The following is a 19,785-nucleotide window of genomic DNA, read 5'->3' on the forward strand; positions in this document are numbered from 1 at the left end:
ATTCATCCAGAGGAGGGGGGACCTTTAAGGGACACCACATCTGACTCACAATATTGCTTAATACTAATGCAGCCTGAATTGTGAAACATTCTTCATCCGGCAAATCAAAATTCTAAGAAAGGTATCTTGAGGTATTTATGTGAGTGCAATGGTTGAGTAAATTTAATTGCTAAATTTCTTTTTCATAGTTTCCTACTTGTGTGCTTGGTTGGACAAGTCACTTCTACTCATCTAATCGTTTTCGTTTGGATGGGGTACATAGACATAACAAGAGGTCATATCATTCCTTAAAGGTTGTGGGCGCAGTAATCAACTGGCTAAGCCCACCCCATTGTTAATCCTAGTTTAGAAGATAATTTAGGCATTAAAAGATGGAATTAGTGTTTTGTTTTTGAGAAAGTTTTCCTTCACCGCAGTGTAGGTTTGTAAACCCCTATAGGGTTTTAGTATGTTTCTTAAAATATCCTCCTGATACCATTCCATGTGCATCTAAAGCACCATGGAAAATTCGGTCCTTAATAGTGCTCTAAATGACTTGTCATGGATTAGGAAAAGGCCCCACTTCCCCTAATAAAAGGGGGACTAGGATAAAGGAGAAACGCATAAGAAAAATCAAGCCAGGAATATCTGTAATATCTATCTATTATCTTCAATATAAGGAAGCAACGAAAAGTGCCGTCCGATGAGAGGCTTATAAGCACCACTCAATCTCTCTCTCTCTCAAAAGTAAATACGCAAAAGGAACTTGCAGTCTTCTTGGCGCGGGCATGCCATGGCTGACGCTTCCTTTCTCCATTCTCCTCATTGCACTTTCCGCACCTTTACTAATCCAACCAAGAAATTGAACACCTTCTTCCACTCTCCTCTTCTTTTCAATTTTAACCATCACAGAAACAAGAGGGACTTCTCGTTGCTAGCTTTAACACCTACTTCACAAAGCTCACACTTACCCATTTCTATCGAAAGCAATTCACATCCACTCATCAATGTGGACTACATGGAGAAGGAATTCAGGGGCCATGGAGTTAGCTTTACAGAACTTGGAGAAAGTTGTGTTCTAAAGATGCAAGTGGAAAATGGAAGTAATGCCAGCCTGATGCTCCCAAGTGGTTTAATCACATCATACAAGCCTCACATGTGGCATGGCGGAACACTTGAGGTGCTCCATACCTCTGTTTCAAAGGGAGAAGATGGTGGTGTTGTTGTTCAAGGAGGAGTATTTGTGGGTTTCAATTGTAGAACTGATGGTGCTGTATCATCATGGTCTCCAAGCACTTGGGCTCTTCTTGACGTGAGAGGGAATCCTCAAGATGGCATTCAGGTTTGTTTTCTATTTCTTGCTTCAATTTCTTACTTTTTGAGTGTTCTTTTAAACTTTATCAGGAAAACCCAAAATGCAGGTTGAGTTAGGAAGCTGTAGTAATTCAGAAGGCATGATTGAGGTTAAATACATAGTGACTCTCGAATCAGACACCCTGAGCACAGAGCTTCAAATCTCAAACTTGACTCCTTTGCCTCTCCAGTTAATGGGTTCTCTTATAAGTCATTTAACAGTGAGTACACCTGAAGCAACTTATGCTGTTGGACTGGAAGGATCAAATTACTTCAACAGGCCACCATTAATGTCAGACTTCAGCATCATTCCTCCAGGTTTTGGACACAGAAGACTTCAGGATTCTAACAAACTCTGGGGTCAAACAGCTGTTGAGGGCTTGATGTCAAACTGGGGAATGACAGGATCAAACAGCCAAGGCAGAGAAACAGGAGAAGAACAAGTAGAAGAAGAAGAAATTGAGGAAGAAGAGGATGATAACTATGCTCACCTGACTGAGAAGATGAGCAGAATATACACCAGCGCTCCTAGGAGGTTCTCATTCATTGATAGGGTAAGGTCTTTTCATTTCCAATTGAAATGTAGAGAAATACTTGCATATGAGGTAGGGGTGAAACTTTGGATCGAACCCGAACCAAGCAAGGGTGTCTCCACTTGTTAGGACTTGCATAGAATTCATTCTTAAAAGCTAACCACAAAGTAGAAAGTGCTCAGTCTTTATAACCTTTCACATCGTATTACTCACATCCAATGTGGGATTATAGTTTTTGCATAGAACCCTAACACCTCCATGGGTCTCACAAGAGAGATCTGTTTTAGGCAAAAAACATCGTTTTTCGCTTCCAGTGGTTCATCATATGACTGCCCAAAAAGAATCAGACATAATTCATGGTCAGGCATCCGATTAGGTTCACTTTTGATCACTTATGTGGGTATGTAAGATTGATTATTTGCTTTATGGTTCATAATACATGTCTAAACTAGTACCCAAATAAGGTTTCCTTTCTGTTGTTGGATGAAACAGGGTAGAAGGAACTCAGTTATAGTAGGGAGAGATGGGTTTGATGAATTGTATGTGTTCAGTCCTGGGTCAAGCTATGACTGGTATGGCACGTATGCTTATATCTGCGCAGGTGCATCAGCTTTGCTGAAACCAATAATCTTGGCTCCTAAAGATGTATGGAGGGGATTTCAGTATCTACACAACCCAAATCTATAAACCATTTTATATCAAAGAAAATGTTTGAGTTTTGGTTTTCCTTGCTTCCATGTATGAAACTATGAAAACATTGAAAAGTGTACTTTAAAAGATAGGGATTTATGAAAGAAAGAAAGGCTGTTATACCTGAGCATTTTCTTATCTTGTCTACCATCTGTTGCTCTAAAAGCATAGAATGGAAGAAATTTTCATCCAGCCAAGCACCATTGCTAGCACAATTCATATTAAAAAAAAAAAAAAAAAAAAAAAAAAAAAATGACATTCAATTGAAATTTAGTTTTGTGCCAATAATAGTTGGGTCCTAGGCACAATTCACTATTTGCCCCTTGGCAGTACATATGGGTGTTATGCATTCTTCTATTTTTTCTACCCAAAAAAAAAAGACAAAAGGTTTTATGCATAGTCGTGCCTCAACTATTGGATGGCAATACGGGGTGTGTACAAAGAATCACAAATAGACATTTGGTCTAGTTAGTCTATCAGTTTTAATTCTTTATTGATTTAAGAAACAAACAATCAAAACAGTCAATTGGTTTAGTTGATTTGTCAGTTTTATTATCTTGTTGATCTTGCTTTTGGGCAAGATAAGGCCTTAGAAATGTAATGGTTTGGCTTGTCAAAAAACTACATTACATCCTTACAAAAAAGGACTCAGTTTTCCTTCACCCGAGGTAAAGGAGGGAATATTCCTTTACTATTGCCTTTGGTTCCTTCTCATCGGCTTAGGGAGGGGTATTTTCAACACTTTACAATAAGTGAGTTGATTATGATGTAGGCGTCTGCAATCATAGGGTCACACCAGTAATGCAGGGATTCTTCCTTCTGCATGAGTTAAGGAAAACTTAATCTTAACAAAAATGTCTTGATATAAGGCAATTAGATTCTTCCATCGAATCACATTACCTCTCATAAATGTTCATGCACTCTCGTTATAGTCCTGAATTTTATTTGAAAAATGCGAAAGACAAGTTCATGAATTTAACATAATATTAATTCACTTTCAATTTATTTTGAAATAAACCTTTGGAAATAAGATAGGGAGCAAAAACTTGTTGCCACCACTTCGGTTACTACAAGATGAAGTAAATTAACAAATGGAGATAGCATAACTATGACTGACTATGAGACATTCAAGTAGTGGGCTTAAATCCTTGGTTTTCCTGCAATCATGAAAGCCTTGTGAATCACTGTTCTTGTCAAATTAGAAGCACCCCATGCACGCTCAAGCTCTTTAACTACATCTTCATTTAACAAATCAACACCTCGTTCTTTAGCTACAGGGACTGCAGACCATGTGCTCAACCATTTCACTAAACCATCAAATGAAAACTCTTGTGGTAAATCAAGCATCAATGGATTCCCTTCTGATCCAACACCAATGCTTTCGAATGGAAAAGGAAGTGTGCAATAAAAATCTGATAAGTAACGATTGTTTGGATGGAAGAAAGGAACAGTAGTTTCCCTGAAGCGTTCCATGACTGAGTCAAAATCTGGATCTACAGTGCAGGTTTTGTAACCCCATACAACGATTACCCCACCTGGTTTTCTTAAGACATGATTAACAAGAGAATAGAAGCTTGGGAGGTCAAACCAATGCACAGCTTCAGCCACAGTGATCAGATCAACAGAACCTTCACCACCTACCAATGAAGCTAATTCATCTTTAGACATTGAGAGTGGGGTATGAACATAACGAACCTTTGGATGTTGTATTGCATGATTTAATTGGGGTTTGCTCACATCAGTTGCAATCACTTGTTCATAGTGCTCAGCGATCTATATATATATATATATATGTATATATAGGCAAGGAAACAGAGACAAAATGTAATTTAATAGGGGTTGAGATTTTACGAAAGAAATTAAAGAAAAGAAAGATTGAACTGACCCCAGTTGCTGCCTGACCATTGCCAGTACCAACATCCCAGGCCAAGGTCCGATTAGGGGTGAGAGCTGCGATCTTCGAGTACCATTCGCTGGGATATGTTGGCCTTGTATTAGCGTATGCCTCTGCTTGCCGATCGAACAAGCCAGCCATATCTTCTTTGCCTTCTCAAACTCTATCTACGAGGCAGTGGAAGTTGAGAGAGGTGGATGGAGAATCGCATTGACAAAAATAAAAAGGATCAAGATGACCCAGTCTCAAGCTCATGAGTCCCTCCCTCTTCCGATCCTTTCCTTTTGAAGAGTCAAAAAGCAGGGAATAATAAAAGTATAAAACTGCAAGAGGGTAGCTCTCCTTCCCTGGGGAGCTCAGTTGCAAGGATCAGGCTTCAGAGTTAAAATGTCATGGGTTAACTGACAATTACCCTTTTTTTGTCAAATTGGAATGACAATTTTTTTTTTCTTTCAATAGGGATAATAGTGTCATTTCACATATGTACTCTATTACAATGTCACCTTTTGATAATAATATAATGCTAGGTCATTTTCAAATTATTTTTGAAAAACCTTTTAAACTATTACCTTTAAAGAATTTTTGCAAATAAAACAAGAGGGACTTAAAAGAAAATGTCAAGTTCTAAATACATGACTAGATGTGTATAAGTAAATTCCCGTTAATTAGTGTATTATCTGTATTCTTGTGCTGTCAAAAGGTCACATTAATGTGGTGGCATGGTGCATGCGAAAGAAATTGGTCGAATGTTGATATCGATTGATCTAACACAATTGCGTGAGTTATTTGATGATCACCTTGGACACCATTGGATTGGAATAAGCATTGGGCTCAACAGTGGTTCTCTTGCCCACTAATATGTGCTTAGTGGTATCTTCATATTTTTCTATTTAACTAATGTGAAAAAGACACTAGCAGCATGCACTCAGACACATCCCCTGAAATGACTATCCTGCCTCACCTCTCTACAAAATGAATCTCCCCTGGTTGATGCCCTTGTGTGTTCCCTCATTGGTCCCCATGTTGGTGTAGGGGTCATGGGACCCGATACCATTCTTCTTCCCTTGATGTATATATAATGGGAAAGTTACACCCCTCCCCTAAACTATGCCCTAGTTACACCCCTTCTCCCGTGTTTTAAAAAATTACATGAACTTTCCTTGTAGTTTACAATATGTTACAAATAGCCCCTGTCCATTGGTGTATCTCTGTTAAATAGTGACTAATTCATTTAGAAATCTAACTCTTAATAAAAATCTTATTCATTTCAATTCTAAGTGTGTCACCTTGTAAAGTTTCTTTTAGAAACTATGCATACATCCCAAATTTAAAATATGTTTTTGGCATGTCTTACATGTAGGAATTCCAACCAGAGGAACTATTTCAAAATGAATCCCAGTCGACCCTGGTTGTGTATTGTATGCACACTCTCCGAAATCAATCTGGCACATTTTTCTCTCTTGTACTTGGGCCAAACATATATGGGCTGTTGGCCTTTTGGGATTGAGAACAGAACTTCTCTCCTACCCATCATTGGAAAACTTTTGCACCTCTTTCCTTTCCCAAAACCACCCTGACAAAAAATTTGGATTAGACAGTCCATATTATATGGTTGTAAGAACCACGTATTGGCATTGGACCCACAAATACATACAGATCATATGATGCTAAGGGTTATAAAACACATGATCTCAAGGGCAAAGAGGATCAAAGACACAGGGCTGCCATTTTGAATGGCCCATTAGAGAGGGGAGCTTTGGTATTACTGCAACCTGATTTCTTAATCCATATTAACCATGGCCTATTATTATTAAGTAAGGTTTCGCTATTGTAACTATACTTTCATTCAAGTAACTATCCGTGATCTCATTCCCAAGCTCAAAGCACACCTTTGTCTCTACTCAAAAGTGCAAAATGTGAAAATTTATGGTGGTTTAACTTTGAGAAAAAGGGTGGATGTGAATGGGAACTCAACAGAATGAATTAATGCATAGAACTCACACAAACAATAGCAACATTGATCTCACATCATCTAAAAGACGATTTACACAGTTTATTGCATAACATAACCTATTAAATACTCTAAACTACACCATTCTATTTCCTAATCAGAAGGAAATTATATATCGTCAACAATGAGTCCAACTTCCATGTCACAGTTAAAAAATCTCATCAGTTCGCAGATGTAGCTGTTATTATATGCAGGGTTTTAAATCCTTGGTTTGCCTGCAATCATGAAAGCCTTGTGAATCACTGTTCTCTTCATATCAGAAGGACCACCCCATGCGGCCTCAAACTCTTTAACCACATCTTCAGATAACAAATCAACACCTTTTTCTTTAGCTGTATTGACTGGAGACCATGATCTTAACCAATTCAATATCCCATCAAGTGATGTCTCCTGGGGTAAGTCAAGCAACAATGGATTCCCTTCTGATCCAATACCGACGCTCTCGAATGGAAATGGAAGTCTGCGATAAGAATCTTCCAAGTAACCAATGCTTGGATGGAAGAAAGGAAGAGCAATGTCGTTGAAGCGTTTCATGACTGGGTCAAAAACTGGATCTACACTTACATGTCTGTAACCCCAAACAGCGATTACACCATCTGGTTTTCTTAAGACATGATTAACAAGAGAATAAAAGCTTGGGAAGTCAAACCAGTGCACAGCTTGAGCCACAATGATCAGATCAACTGAACCTTCACCACCTACCAATGAAGCTAATTCATCTTTAGACATAGAGGGTGGGGTATGAACATAACGAACCTTTGGGTGTGGTATTCCATGCTCTATTTGGGGTTTGCTCACATCAGTTGCAATCACTTGTTCGTAGTGCTCAGCGATCTGTGTATAAGCACAGAAACAGAAACAAAATGTAATTTAATCTTCTCTGTTCTACTCACCAAATGAAGGAATCCGTAAGTATGAGCAATATACCATATAAATGACATGGAATAATTACTATATCTATAGTATGGAACCTGAATCATGTCTATCGCATAACATGTGTGATTTGACCCTAAATGTTATTGAGCAATTTGGTTCTCCTCCAGTCGTGGTGGGAGCTAGAGGGTCTACCCCAACAAAACAACGGTGGTTTTGGTCATTTTATAGGTGGGACCCAACTCCCCCTCTAAAATGACGATACCCCTGTTTTTGCTGGGCTGGAGGGCTCACGCCAGGGCTGAAGAAGAACCAGATCCATTATTGAGAGGTAGCCTTAGTCTTTCTCAAATTTGAGTTCAAATAAACTCCGTCATGCCAATCATAGTCAAAAACATTTGCTCCGATGTAGAGAAACGTTGTCAGGCTATCATCCCTGAGGGATCAAAAACCCCTCAAAATCAAAATCTTATGGAGAAATGGCGGTATTCAGCCCACATGGTCTTCTAGATAGTTTTTCGCTGTCGGTGGTATTAGTGTTTTGTCTTCTACAGGGCGTCCCTTGGGTTTATTTGGCATGGATACCCAATTGACATGGCCCATTAAGGCTGTGTTTGCTATGCATTCTACATAAATAATGCATTCTAGGTAAATAATGTACTCCAAGTAATCATACCAAACACAGCTTTCATCTTTCATATATTTGTCATCTCATCCTCTCAACCACAACATTTTGTGGTTCAGACACCCCATCTGCTAAAGATCTCTCTGACTCTAAATTGTGGTTTAAGAGAGAACTAAACAACTATATTGAAAGCGTTTGAATCCAGTACAGTAGAATTTTGTTTGGCATGATTACTTAGAATGCATTCCAACAATTCATACCTAACTTAGCCTAACTGTCTGGTGTTGCCTTCTCATCTGAAATCAAGTTGTGCATATAGATACTCTTCGGCTTATACTCCCTATTCATCAATTCATACATTGGCAAGCAAGCAAGCAAGATTGATTGTAACCCTAACTGTAATTTCGTTTTAGAAAAGAGGAAAAGAAAAGAAAGATGAACTGACCCCAATTGCTGCCTGACCATTGCCAGTGCCGACATCCCAGGCCAAGGTCCGATTAGGGGTGAGATCTGCGATCTTCGAGTACCATTCGCTGGGATATGTTGGCCTTCCATTAGCGTATGCCTCTGCTTGCAGTTGCCGATCGAACAAGCCAGCCATATCTTCTTTGCCTTCTCAAACTCTACGAGGGACTGGACGTGAAGCGATCGAGGTGGATGGAGAACCGCATTCACAGAATAAAAAGGATCAAGATTACCAAGTCAAGCTTAAGAAAAGTAGATGGCTTTTGCCTTATCACACACGTCACATGATTCCCTCCCTCTTCCAATCCTTCCTTTTGAAGAGTCAAAAAGCTTACCCCAAGGCGTCAGCTTCGCGATCGTTATCCTCTGCTGTCCGGCACCGAACAGCAGAGTGCTGTACCTTCACATAGATGTGAAATGACGACTTAACCACTATATCCGAATACACTGCCCGAGGATGCCCGACGGATGATTAAGTCGTCATTTTGCACCCAAGTGAGGGAACAACATTCTGCTGTCTGGGCAGTGGACAATAGAGGATAAATATTCGCCAGTTCAGTTGGTAAAAGATCAACTCCTCAAATAAGAGGTCACGAGTTCAAACCACTTTGGGACCTATCCCCTTCCCCTAATTCCCCCCCCTCTTATTATACAAGCTCTTAATCCAAAAACAAAAAAAGAACAAAAAAACAGAGAATAATAAAAGTAGGGTTGAGATTCTCTATGCCGTAGCTAGCGCTCCTGGCACAGAAAACATTCTCCTATAAAAGTATAAAACCTCGAGAGGGTAGCTCTCCTTCTTTAGGTCGCTCAGTTGCAAGGATCAGGCTTCACAGTTAAAAGGTCATGGGTTAATTGACAATTGCCTTTATTGTCCTCCTAGAATGACAATTTTTTTTTCCTCCAACAAGGATAATAGTGTCATTTCACATATGTACTCTATGACAATGTCGTCTTTTAATAATGACATAATGATAGGTCATTTTCAAATTATTTTTGTAAAATCTTTTAAACTATTACCTCAAAAGAATTTTTGCAAATAAAACAAGAGGCAATTTTTTTTGGTAACATGAAGATTTACTGATAATCATGTGAGGGCCCTTGAACTCCAAACATGTCCTGGAGCCAAGAAGTGGAAATGGGCCAATCTATCATACACACACTAGACATGGCCCTCCTGACCAAGGTATCTGCAACAATATTCATATCCCGTGGAATTGAAGAAAACGAAACAGCAATAAAAGAATTACATAGACGCATTACATCATCTAGAATTACAACTGCTTCAAGGGGAGGGTGCATAAGAGAACCCTGAAGGTAGAGAATTGCCTCTCTTCAGTCAGATTCCACAACAAGGTGCGTTATTCCCAGAGTGTGGCCGTTTTGGCAATGGCCATTCTGATGGCAAGAGCTTCACCTTGAAGTGCAAAAGTGAAATTTAGGGGAGCAGACAATGCATGTAAAGGCTTTTTCACATCTGACCGAAACACCAAGCCAATGCCTCCCTCCAAGCTACATTGTTTCAAAGTTGCATCATAATTTACCTTTACAAAGCCCGTTGGAGGTGGGAACCAGTGCGAGACATCTGGAGGCTACAAAGGGGTTGTTGTCGTTTAATATCATATCAATAAAGTGGCAGCCTCATCATCGGAACGGATGACGGAGACACTTGAATCAGACACGGTGGCAATCTATTAATTAAATAGGCCAAGGAAAGGGGGTATGGGTATGAAGTTGAATCAAAAAAAATTTTTGAATATATTCTTTCAAAGCAAAGGGTGAAGGAAAAAACAAAGAAATATTTTTTGTGTAAAAATAAATATAAAGAAAGCAGCAATTTTATTTTTTTTACTACAAAAAATTCTTTCTTTTGGTTCCACATCCCTATCCTACAATAACGAATTGGGTTCTTATGGGCATTTTGGATGCAACTATTGAAATAGCTTTTCTGGCTACAATTTCTAATACTCCATCCATTTCATAAAGTATTCGACCTGGTGTGGAGGACTACAAATCCCTTTTCCCTAGTTCAAATCCGGGTGTCACCTAATCAACCAAAGACTCGGAATACCTTATTCTACTATTCTGTTGATATAACTCGCTGAAGTTTTGCCCAGCAGAAGCAAAGGAAAAAACTTAGAACTGTCTGTAAGAATCTGAAGATTCTAAAAAAAATTGATATTCATTTCTTTCACTTTATGGAAGATTTCTGATGCGCCTTTTAAATTGGATTGTTTTTGTCTTTTGAATTTGTAAGAAGTGGTGAGGGGCTTACTGAGGCTTTCATTTGGTGCCATAAAGAAGTTGCAGAAGGATACTTTGTATTATTGCATAGTGGGAATGGGAATATAGCAACATGGGGTTCATGGCCGGATTTGGGTCCAATTCCTCTCTTTTTCTCTTCTCTCTCTCTCTCTTTACCTCCTTTTTCCTCCTCGGATTCGACAACTAACAATCCCAAGTGCGTGCTAACTAGCTAGCAAGTTGCTGCTGTTGCTGCTCATCGTTCTTGATCTTATCTTACTTTCTTTGTCAATTCTTTTCTTTTTCAACTTAATTATATGCTTCTATGTGAGTCATGCATGAGCTTAATTCCAAAACCTATAAAGTTATTCTCAGCATCTGGGTTTCGTGGATATTTAATTACACTTGGAAGAATGACACAGAAACAGACATGTAGGTACGTACGTAGATGCTTAATTGGTTCTTCCTTGGATACTGGATAATACTACTACATGTACAGCGTGACCAATTAAGAATTTTCCCCATTAATGCTTCCTTGTGATTTGGAGGTACCTTCCAACAAGTATATATACTCGGTATCTCAATCTCAGTATATGATACAAAATAACAAGTGTCAGTCCCTAACAAGTAGTATCAGAGTCAAGATTGTGGTAGAGTCAAGGTGTGGTAGGACCAAACTTGGAGAAAAGTCAGGGCATGGGAATCCGGTATGATTTCGGATGATCCCGTGTAGAGGGGAAGATGAGAAGATCTCGATAACTCCCGCATAGAATAGGAGATTGTTGAGATTCCACGCAGTAGACGAAAAAATAATCCCACATCAAATATGGATAGAGATGTGTGTGAATTAATAGATACTTAAGCCTTATCTCCTTAATAGCTATCTTTTGATGATGAATTTTACATAAATCCCTAAAACTTTTGGAAAGACCGAGAGATCACTTAACCTTGTAAAGTATCAGTATGAAAACTAGCTTGATGACTTCAATAATTAGTCGTTAAAAATTGACCCTCGGCATTGGCGAAGAAAAATAAAATGAGAGAGAGACGTGATCCCTTTGCTATTTTTTTTTTTCTTTTTTAATTTTACAAAAGAAGAAATTATCATCTACAAACATTTGTAGTAGGTGGATAAGTTCTTTGGCTACCGTTTTCTTTCTAGATGATTCAATGCACCTAAGGCATTACTTTCTAATGTGACAGTATAGGTGCAAGTGCAAGAAGAGAATAGAATAGAGACGAGATCACAATAAATGCTAACCCCTAAACCTAGAAATTGAAAAATGGATCTAAGGAAACCCATTCAATTCTATCTCATGTATTAGTCATGTCTAGGTTTTACAACCTCTCTGACCTCTTTTTCTTATTTAGATTGTGGAAAATCTCATGAGCAATTATTATACTGTTGAAAAAGAAAATGAATGTATCCAAGTAATTTCTAAGACTATTTACAAAGATTTTGGCAAAAAATCTTTTATTCCACATTATGTGCACAAATTTATGGGTTTTCTTGAAAGTAGGTTGTGGTAGTGTATCGACATGTGTGGGTGGTTTGGCATTGGACTGTTTGGCGCGTATGGACCCTTTCTTTTGACAAGTTTGTGCATGCACTTAATTTTAGCTATGTCTATAACTTTTTATCTAGGGAAGTGGTTGTGACCATCCCCTAATTTGGATGACCCAGTCAATGGCATGTGAGATCGAATCAATTTTCACTCATTGGTTTTGGATTCCGTATATCTATACCTTGTGTTTATCATGCTCTCTATCTCGTTTATGTATTTTGATTTCTTTTGTTTGGCGTTGGGTGCACATGAATGAATAACATTCTTTCTAACCCCCCTCCCCAAAAAAGAAAAAAAAAAAAAAAAAAACTCTTGAACCGTATCGGCCTCCTTCTAAGGGATAAAATGTAATCGAAGTATGATTGATTCCATCTGATAAGCCTTGTGTTATAATTTTTTTTAATAAATTTGAGGGAAAAAGATCTCTACTTGGTTATGTTTCCTATGCCCTCTCACAGGGCATCGTGAGATGACGCCTTTGCCCCCTGGGTAGATATCCAAGCGTGGTCATCCATTGACCCAAATGCTTATATAGAAACCATGCGACCAAGTAGCAATCTCTTGCTCTAAATTTGAATAGATTTTCTTTGACCTTTTTTCAACATTTCTATTAGAAAATAGGCTCGTAGTCCATCGCATCCCAGGAGCCCTTGAAGGGACCTATGTAAAAAACCACCTTATTTCTTCCATGGTATTTTTATGAAATCTCAATGTCCTTTTCACTGACTTCTGGCCTAAACAAATCCTCTATTACATGAGGTTTAAATTAACCTCTTCAAATGGTGGTCTGAAAATACTTTGCTAACCAACCACCCCCCCCCTCCTCTCCAAAAAAAAAAGATTACTATTGAGCACCAAATGTAACAATTTTCTAACAAATGTTGTGCCTAATTTTGTATGTATTTTTGTTTTAACCGTTACATGAGCTGTGTCTAAAGCGAGTTTCCTTGGGATGTAGTTGTTACCCATTTTTCTCACCCGATCGGTCCCGCCTATGACATGTATGTCAGGACCATATGTCTCTCTTTGGTTTCTGAACCTTGTCAGTTTTGAAACCTTGTGTATCACATGTCAACTATCTATGTTATGTTTCTTGTTTTTTTCTTTTAGCGTTGGGTGCACATGAATGAATAGCCCTGCTTTCTATCAAAAATAAAAAAAAAACATGAATATAGATAGACATAAGGAAAGTGCCTATTTCTCTTCTAGTGCTAGAATTCTTCATGTCCAAGCTTATCCTTATTAAGTATGCTTTTCTTGTGGAATCTATTAGGTTACGGTAACTAATTTATGTCTGTTACTAGAGAGTAGTGATCCCATAAGGCTCCATTTGTTTCTGTGTAAAATTTACATTCTGAAAAATACAAATTTTTTAATGTTTGTTTGCTATTAATTTTACATGGTAAAATTATTTAAAATAATTACATAAAATATTATTATAACAAATTTGGATTAGGTATCCATATTATATGGTTGTAAGAACACACATGATCTTAAGGGCAAAGAGGATCAAAGACATAGTGCTTGCATTTTGAATGACCCATTAGAGAGGGAAGCTTTGGTATTAATGCAACCTGATTTCTTAATCCACTCACACAATATGTATATATATATTGCAGGGTTTTAAATCCTTGGTTTGCCTGCAATCATGAAAGCCTTGTGAATCACTGTTCTTTTCGAATCAGAAGGACCACCCCATGCGGCTTCAAACTCTTTAACCACATCTTCAGATAACAAATCAATACCTTTTTCTTTAGCTGTATTGACTGGAGACCATGATCTTAACCAATTCAATATCCCATCAAGTGATGTCTCCTGGGGTAAGTCAATCAACAATGGATTCCCTTCTGATCCAATACCGACGCTCTCGAATGGAAATGGAAGTCTGCGATAAGAATCTTCCAAGTAACCAATGTTTGGATGGAAGAAAGGAAGAGCACTGTCGTTGAAGCGTTTCATGACTGAGTCAAAACCTGGATCTACACTTACATGTCTGTAACCCCATACAGCGATTACACCATCTGGTTTTCTTAAGACATGATTAACAAGAGAATAAAAGCTTGGGAAGTCGAACCAGTGCACAGCTTGAGCCACAATGATCAGATCAACTGAACCTTCACCACCTACCAATGAAGCTAATTCATCCTTAGGCATTGAGGGTGGGGTATGAACATAACGAACCTTTGGGTGTGGTATTCCATGCTCTATTTGGGGTTTGCTCACATCACTTGCAATCACTTGTTCATAGTGCTCGGCGATCTATATATAAGCAAAGAAACAGAAACAAGAGAGGAATCCGTGGTATGAGCAATATACTATGTAAATGGAATAATTAAATATATCCATCGTATAAATTAAGTGTCCAATGTGGAACCTGACTCATTTCTATCGCATAACATGTGTGATTTGACCCTAAATATTATTGAGCAATATGGCTCTCCTTCAGCAGTAACGGGAGTTGGAGGGTCTAGCCCAGCAAAAACAGGGGGAATGGTCATTTCACAGGTGAGAGAAAGAACCATACAACTAGATTGAAAGCGTTTGAAACCAGTATAGTAGAATTTCTGAAATTAAGGTTTCGTTTGGCATGATTCCTTCGAATGCATACCTAACTTAGTTAAGATGTGGGTGACTTGGGATGTTGTTATTCAACAACCCTTATACCTTGAGACCCTAGCTGCCTCAATTTTCGGGGACGAAATTTCTTGTAAGGTGGGGAAGATGTTATACCCGCACCCCGAGAATATAATTAAATATTATTTCTTCCTCGTGACGGGTAGATACCGCTGCCATGTATGCCGGTGACCTATTCTCCATGATGGTCAAACCCAGCTACAAAATCATTGACTACAATACGGGCTTGCTTGTGGAAGAAAGATTCCTCAACCGACTGTGAGAGAAATTCGTTGATGGCGAATCGTTGATTTTCCTCCAAGTACTAGTCCGGGAAGTGAAGAGTACCGGAGAGTGTACCCCGGAGCGTCGCCTCACTTGGACACCTCGTTCAGTGATGAGCTTGACACTGTCGTGGCGAGACTGTTCGGGTCATGGGTGACAAACCATGACAAGAGAGATGTAAGTTCTAACCTTTAATTTAATTACTTATCCCTCCCTTCGGTGTCCTCGAAGTGCGGGTCGAGGTTTGAACTACTTGAGCTATTATGGTTGAATAGGGAATATTTTAATTGTGGGTCCCACTTATTTAAGGGAGCGTGTGATGGGCTTATAATCCCATGGTGAATGGACCCATCCCTAAGTGGGTTCTTTTCTATTTGAAACCAGTGGGTCGACCCATTTAGCCCAATAGGCCCATTTAACTTAATGAACTAAAAATGGATTTCTATTCTAATGTTACCCAACCAAACGGGTCCTAAAGTCACATTTACCTATGTAGAACTAAAGGCATTTACTTCTCTTTACTATTCTCAGCAAACCTAAAATGTGGAGGAAGGAGAGAAGGGAGAAGAGGTGTGGAGGAGCTTGATAGGGGGCTTGAGGATCTTGCTTCTTGGAGCCTCAACATGGGTACCACTTCCTTAAGGTAGGTAAGCCTTTAAGGCCTTTTTCCTTCTTTATTTTGGGTTTGGGGTTGGCAGATGGGAGAGAATCGGCCTAGGATTTATTTTGAGACCCAAGGATAAATGTGAACGCATGGCCATAATCATGGTGGAGCTATCTTACTCCTTTGGCTAACCTCAAGGCTCCCAATCTCATCCCAATGGAAAGACCTAGGGTTTCTACCCTATTATGCCCTAAATGAAGTTCTCCTTGCTTTCCTTTATTGAATCCTTGGGATGCTTAGGCCTAATGAGGTCTTAGGACCCTAATGTGCCAAGGAGGAAGCTTTCTTGGTGTTTTCTTTTCTCCAATCTACTTGAAAATGGAAGCCATGGTGAAGAATCCCTTGATTTTGGGGTTTGGAGACATGTGGTTTTATCCGCGGTTTCAAGACTCACGAGAAACTGCCCCTGCAACCACCCTGAGACCATCCTTTTAAGAAGCTCTCGGTTAAAGTTGGTTTTAGGTGCGGTTTCATATATCCTGAGAAACCACCTATAAAACCGCACCTAACAAAACCCTTCTTGAGCCCCCTGTTAAAGTAGGATTTACGTGCGATTTCATGTTCTGAGAAAAACCACCCATAAAACCGCCCGTTCCCAGAACTACTGACATTTGACCTTGACCCACTGTTTTGACTATAACTTGGTCTACGCATATCGCATTGATATGATTCAACTTACGTTATAAACTAGACTCAAAGGGCTACAATTATTATAAAGAAACCTTGGACCCAATATGAGTGTGTGATCTTTGAAAGTAGATTCAAACCTGGCTGATGCGTTTAGACAGAAACTTTAGAATTTAAGTTATATGTCGGAGACCTTGCCTACTTCGTGGCTATTGGAGTAGAACTTATTAGGGTTTAATGGGGGTTTAATTACAACCTAAGATGCCCCTAATTATACTAATTAATTGATCTATTATGGTGCCAAGATCTACCTTCGATACCCTTAAAATTCTTTTCCCTCATTGGTTTTGGGTTGGGAAACTTTGAAAATTAAGGTTGGACCTTGAGGTTCCACTTGGAAACTAAGGGGTGACCTTGGTTCAATGTTGTACCTCATTTGTAAGGCCTTGCCTCTAAGTACAACCCTAAAACCCCTCCTTGCAACCTTATTGCTTAGTTTGGGTTTCATTACTTAAAACCCTAGAATGTGACCTTTGGGAGTTCAATCCCTTAAGTTCTCTACACCCAATGAATTTAATGATGTAACCAGGCCATAGTGGACCCTAGAACACCCTTCCCTTGTCCTTGGGACTTAAAGATTCAAATGGGACAAATTGGGATAAAGAACACCTTCAAAACCGTATCATGCCTTGATCGAATGCAAGGGCGGATGCAAGGCCTTGCCTATAACCGAGCTTGCATCCGATGCTGCCCTAAAGGCCTGCGGGCTGTGTAATTTATGGGGTTTTCCTTAAGGGACTTTCCCCCACCCTTTCTAACACTCTTCTACATTATCCTAGGCTTCATTAATTGTGTGAGGAGAAGCACTTAGCGGTCATCGAACAATGAATCAAATCAACGGGACACGAACTATATTGTGAGTGGGGATTGGATCTTATTTTATTTTTAGTGTTTCTATGTTTAATTGTTGTGCTTGATGCATTCATGTTATGTGATGCACTTCATGCATAAATACATGTTTGCACTGTTTATCTATGAATATGTTCATGTGTGTGATAATTGATGACACTATGTGTTACAAATGTGGTTGGAATTGTATAAGATGATACTGTGATTTGTTTAATGTCTTTCTTCATATATTATATTTGGCCTGTCATGTGCCGTGTCATGCTGGTACCCTGGTACTAGATGGTATGGGACGTCGATGCACCCGGAATACCTCTCGATACGATTGTTTTATATAGTATGCTGTATATTTGATTGATATTTGTGTTAAAGGGATACGGAAGGTAGATGTGTAAGTTCCTACGTCGTATCACCTTATTGATAATCCAGCCCGGGGATCAAGGGTAAGTTCTGGTACCGTGGTTGAGATTATCGGAGGCTTGCTGGGAGACCGATGGTGTGTTCTGGGACCGACAGGCTTCCACTGACGTAGTTAGGGGTATATCGTTGGGGATCGAGAGTGTGTTCCGGTACCAGGGATACAATTTCATTACTCTACATAGCATAGCATTCATACATACATTACATCTCATCATCATCACCATCATCATTATTCATATTACATATCATATTGTTGTGTTTGTTGCATGACTGCAAATCGAATCTGATGTGTGAATCATCATTGGTGGTATGGGACGTCAAGGATGTTTGCTCATCAGGTTCGGCTTGCAGTCCTATATTTATTGTGTGTGTGTGGATTCAATTTCCTGCTCATTGGGCTAGTGGAAGCTCACCCCTTGGAGAACTCTTCTTTTTAGAATGTGATGCAGGTTGTACGGTACAGGTGGATGATAAAGGACCCGGTAAAGGATGTTGACGCGAAAGCTGGTCTACGACCGTTGATGTTTATCTTCTTTTTGTTGCTTTTAATATTATATTTCTTGATGTATGTTTTCTGCCTTTCTTTGTACTTATCAAAGAACTTCTGTTGTATTAACTTTTGAATTCAAGGATAATCCACCTTATGTATTTATTATCACCGTAGTTATTCCCTAAATGAGGATCAACAGTATTTATTATAAGTCTTCCGCTATTCTGATAATTGATCTGATTCTTATTTATATAACTATGAGGTAAGCCACTGTGTCCATGATCCTGGAGGCGGTTTAGGATGTTGGTAAGCATCCTAGTCATACCCTTTTTATAGTATTTTATCCCTTGTCAGGATGGGGGTGTAACACGATTGACAGCAGGAGAGAGTTGACGAATAATGACCGATGACCGGAGCAGCAGGGCCGACGTTAACCTCAGTGCCACAAGCACCAGGGTGGATAACACCTGCAAACAACAAAAAAAGAAAAAAGAAAGATCGCCCATAACAAAGAGACTAGACACTGAAACGTATACATGGAGCACAATTTTAGGCTGACAAAAAGCCTTAACCACCCACACATTGGGCCCACCACTCCTCAAAACCAGCAAGATGGAGCCCTTGGAGACCACATTGAACTCAACCGAGAACAAATTGAACTCAGCCGAGAACAAATTGAACTCAACCGAGACCAAATTGAGCTCAGCCGCACAGGGCTGGTTCAACGTCAACACCAACACCAGATTGAACTCAGCCGAGTTCAAGCACAGGTCCATATCATCTACCGGAGCTAGGATCGAAGACTGAAACATAGGCGCCGGCGCCATCCCAAGCGAAGTCATAGGACTCGCTGTGGTTGTCCACGGCCCTACGGTTGAAGAATCCCAGAGCGCAGGCGGAGTTGCTGCCGAAGGTCCCGATGCACAAGAGCTCAACTCCATTCCAGACGAAAGAGGTACCTTGCGCTCGATGTCCTAGATGGTGAGGTCGCAGCTGGAGGTGTCGATAGGCTTGGCCTCGCTATTCTTGTTGCCTTTGAGAAGTATGTTTTGCTTCACCCGTTCGTTGCCGTCAGAGCAAATCTCGCCGATGGGATGGACGGCGGCATCATCGTCGTCCACATCATCGTCACCTGCGTCTTCTTCGATGGGGGTTCCGATGATCATGGTGGAAGAGATGAGAAGGGAAAAGAAAAATAACACGCACAAGGCGGAGAGTATAACACGCATGGTGGTGGAGATAGGTTAACACGCACAAAGGTTGAGATTGGTTGAAGCATGGCGGCGGATCTAAAAAAACCAAGGCGATGGATCTGGAAAGCCAAGCCAAACTAGTAGAGCGAAAAAAACCCTAATGTAAGAATCAAAATCAAACCACAGGGTTCTTTTAGAGGCAAAGACTATTCTTAATGGTGTCATTTCACATATGTATTTTATGATAATGCCAATGACAAAATGATAAATTATTTTCAAATAATTTTTAAAAAATTATTTAAATTATTATCTTAAATAAATTTTACGAATAAAAAAAAATACACCTGTAAAGTTG

The 19,785-nt window shown here is 39.5% G+C and overlaps 4 protein-coding genes across 4 annotated transcripts; 1 reads left to right on the forward strand and 3 right to left on the reverse strand.

The window, feature by feature from the left end:
- Positions 1 to 725: 725 nt before the first annotated feature.
- Positions 726 to 2,592, forward strand: LOC122669309 (protein NDH-DEPENDENT CYCLIC ELECTRON FLOW 5). The gene is made up of 3 exons (XM_043866057.1): positions 726 to 1,321; positions 1,401 to 1,886; positions 2,358 to 2,592. Exons 1-3 carry the CDS (start codon positions 773 to 775, stop codon positions 2,550 to 2,552), a joined length of 1,230 nt encoding a protein of 409 aa, XP_043721992.1. The 5' UTR covers positions 726 to 772; the 3' UTR covers positions 2,553 to 2,592.
- A 1,052-nt stretch (positions 2,593 to 3,644) lies between these two features.
- Positions 3,645 to 4,632, reverse strand: LOC122667040 (putative methyltransferase DDB_G0268948). Its single transcript, XM_043863211.1, has 2 exons — positions 4,441 to 4,632; positions 3,645 to 4,328 (listed from the first exon to the last, which is right to left on the reverse strand). Exons 1-2 carry the CDS (start codon positions 4,588 to 4,590, stop codon positions 3,696 to 3,698), a joined length of 783 nt encoding a protein of 260 aa, XP_043719146.1. The 5' UTR covers positions 4,591 to 4,632; the 3' UTR covers positions 3,645 to 3,695.
- Positions 4,633 to 6,658: 2,026 nt separating this feature from the next.
- LOC122667039 (putative methyltransferase DDB_G0268948) lies at positions 6,659 to 8,559 on the reverse strand. The gene is made up of 2 exons (XM_043863210.1): positions 8,404 to 8,559; positions 6,659 to 7,294 (listed from the first exon to the last, which is right to left on the reverse strand). Exons 1-2 carry the CDS (start codon positions 8,557 to 8,559, stop codon positions 6,659 to 6,661), a joined length of 792 nt encoding a protein of 263 aa, XP_043719145.1.
- A 5,296-nt stretch (positions 8,560 to 13,855) lies between these two features.
- On the reverse strand, positions 13,856 to 19,178 carry LOC122668207 (putative methyltransferase DDB_G0268948). Its single transcript, XM_043864800.1, has 3 exons — positions 18,797 to 19,178; positions 18,649 to 18,704; positions 13,856 to 14,491 (listed from the first exon to the last, which is right to left on the reverse strand). The coding sequence occupies exons 1-3, from the start codon at positions 19,176 to 19,178 to the stop codon at positions 13,856 to 13,858; spliced, it is 1,074 nt and encodes a 357-aa protein (XP_043720735.1).
- Between the last annotated feature and the right edge of the window lie 607 nt (positions 19,179 to 19,785).

Source organism: Telopea speciosissima, chromosome 7 (assembly GCF_018873765.1).
Source record: "Telopea speciosissima isolate NSW1024214 ecotype Mountain lineage chromosome 7, Tspe_v1, whole genome shotgun sequence".
NCBI lineage: Eukaryota > Viridiplantae > Streptophyta > Magnoliopsida > Proteales > Proteaceae > Telopea > Telopea speciosissima.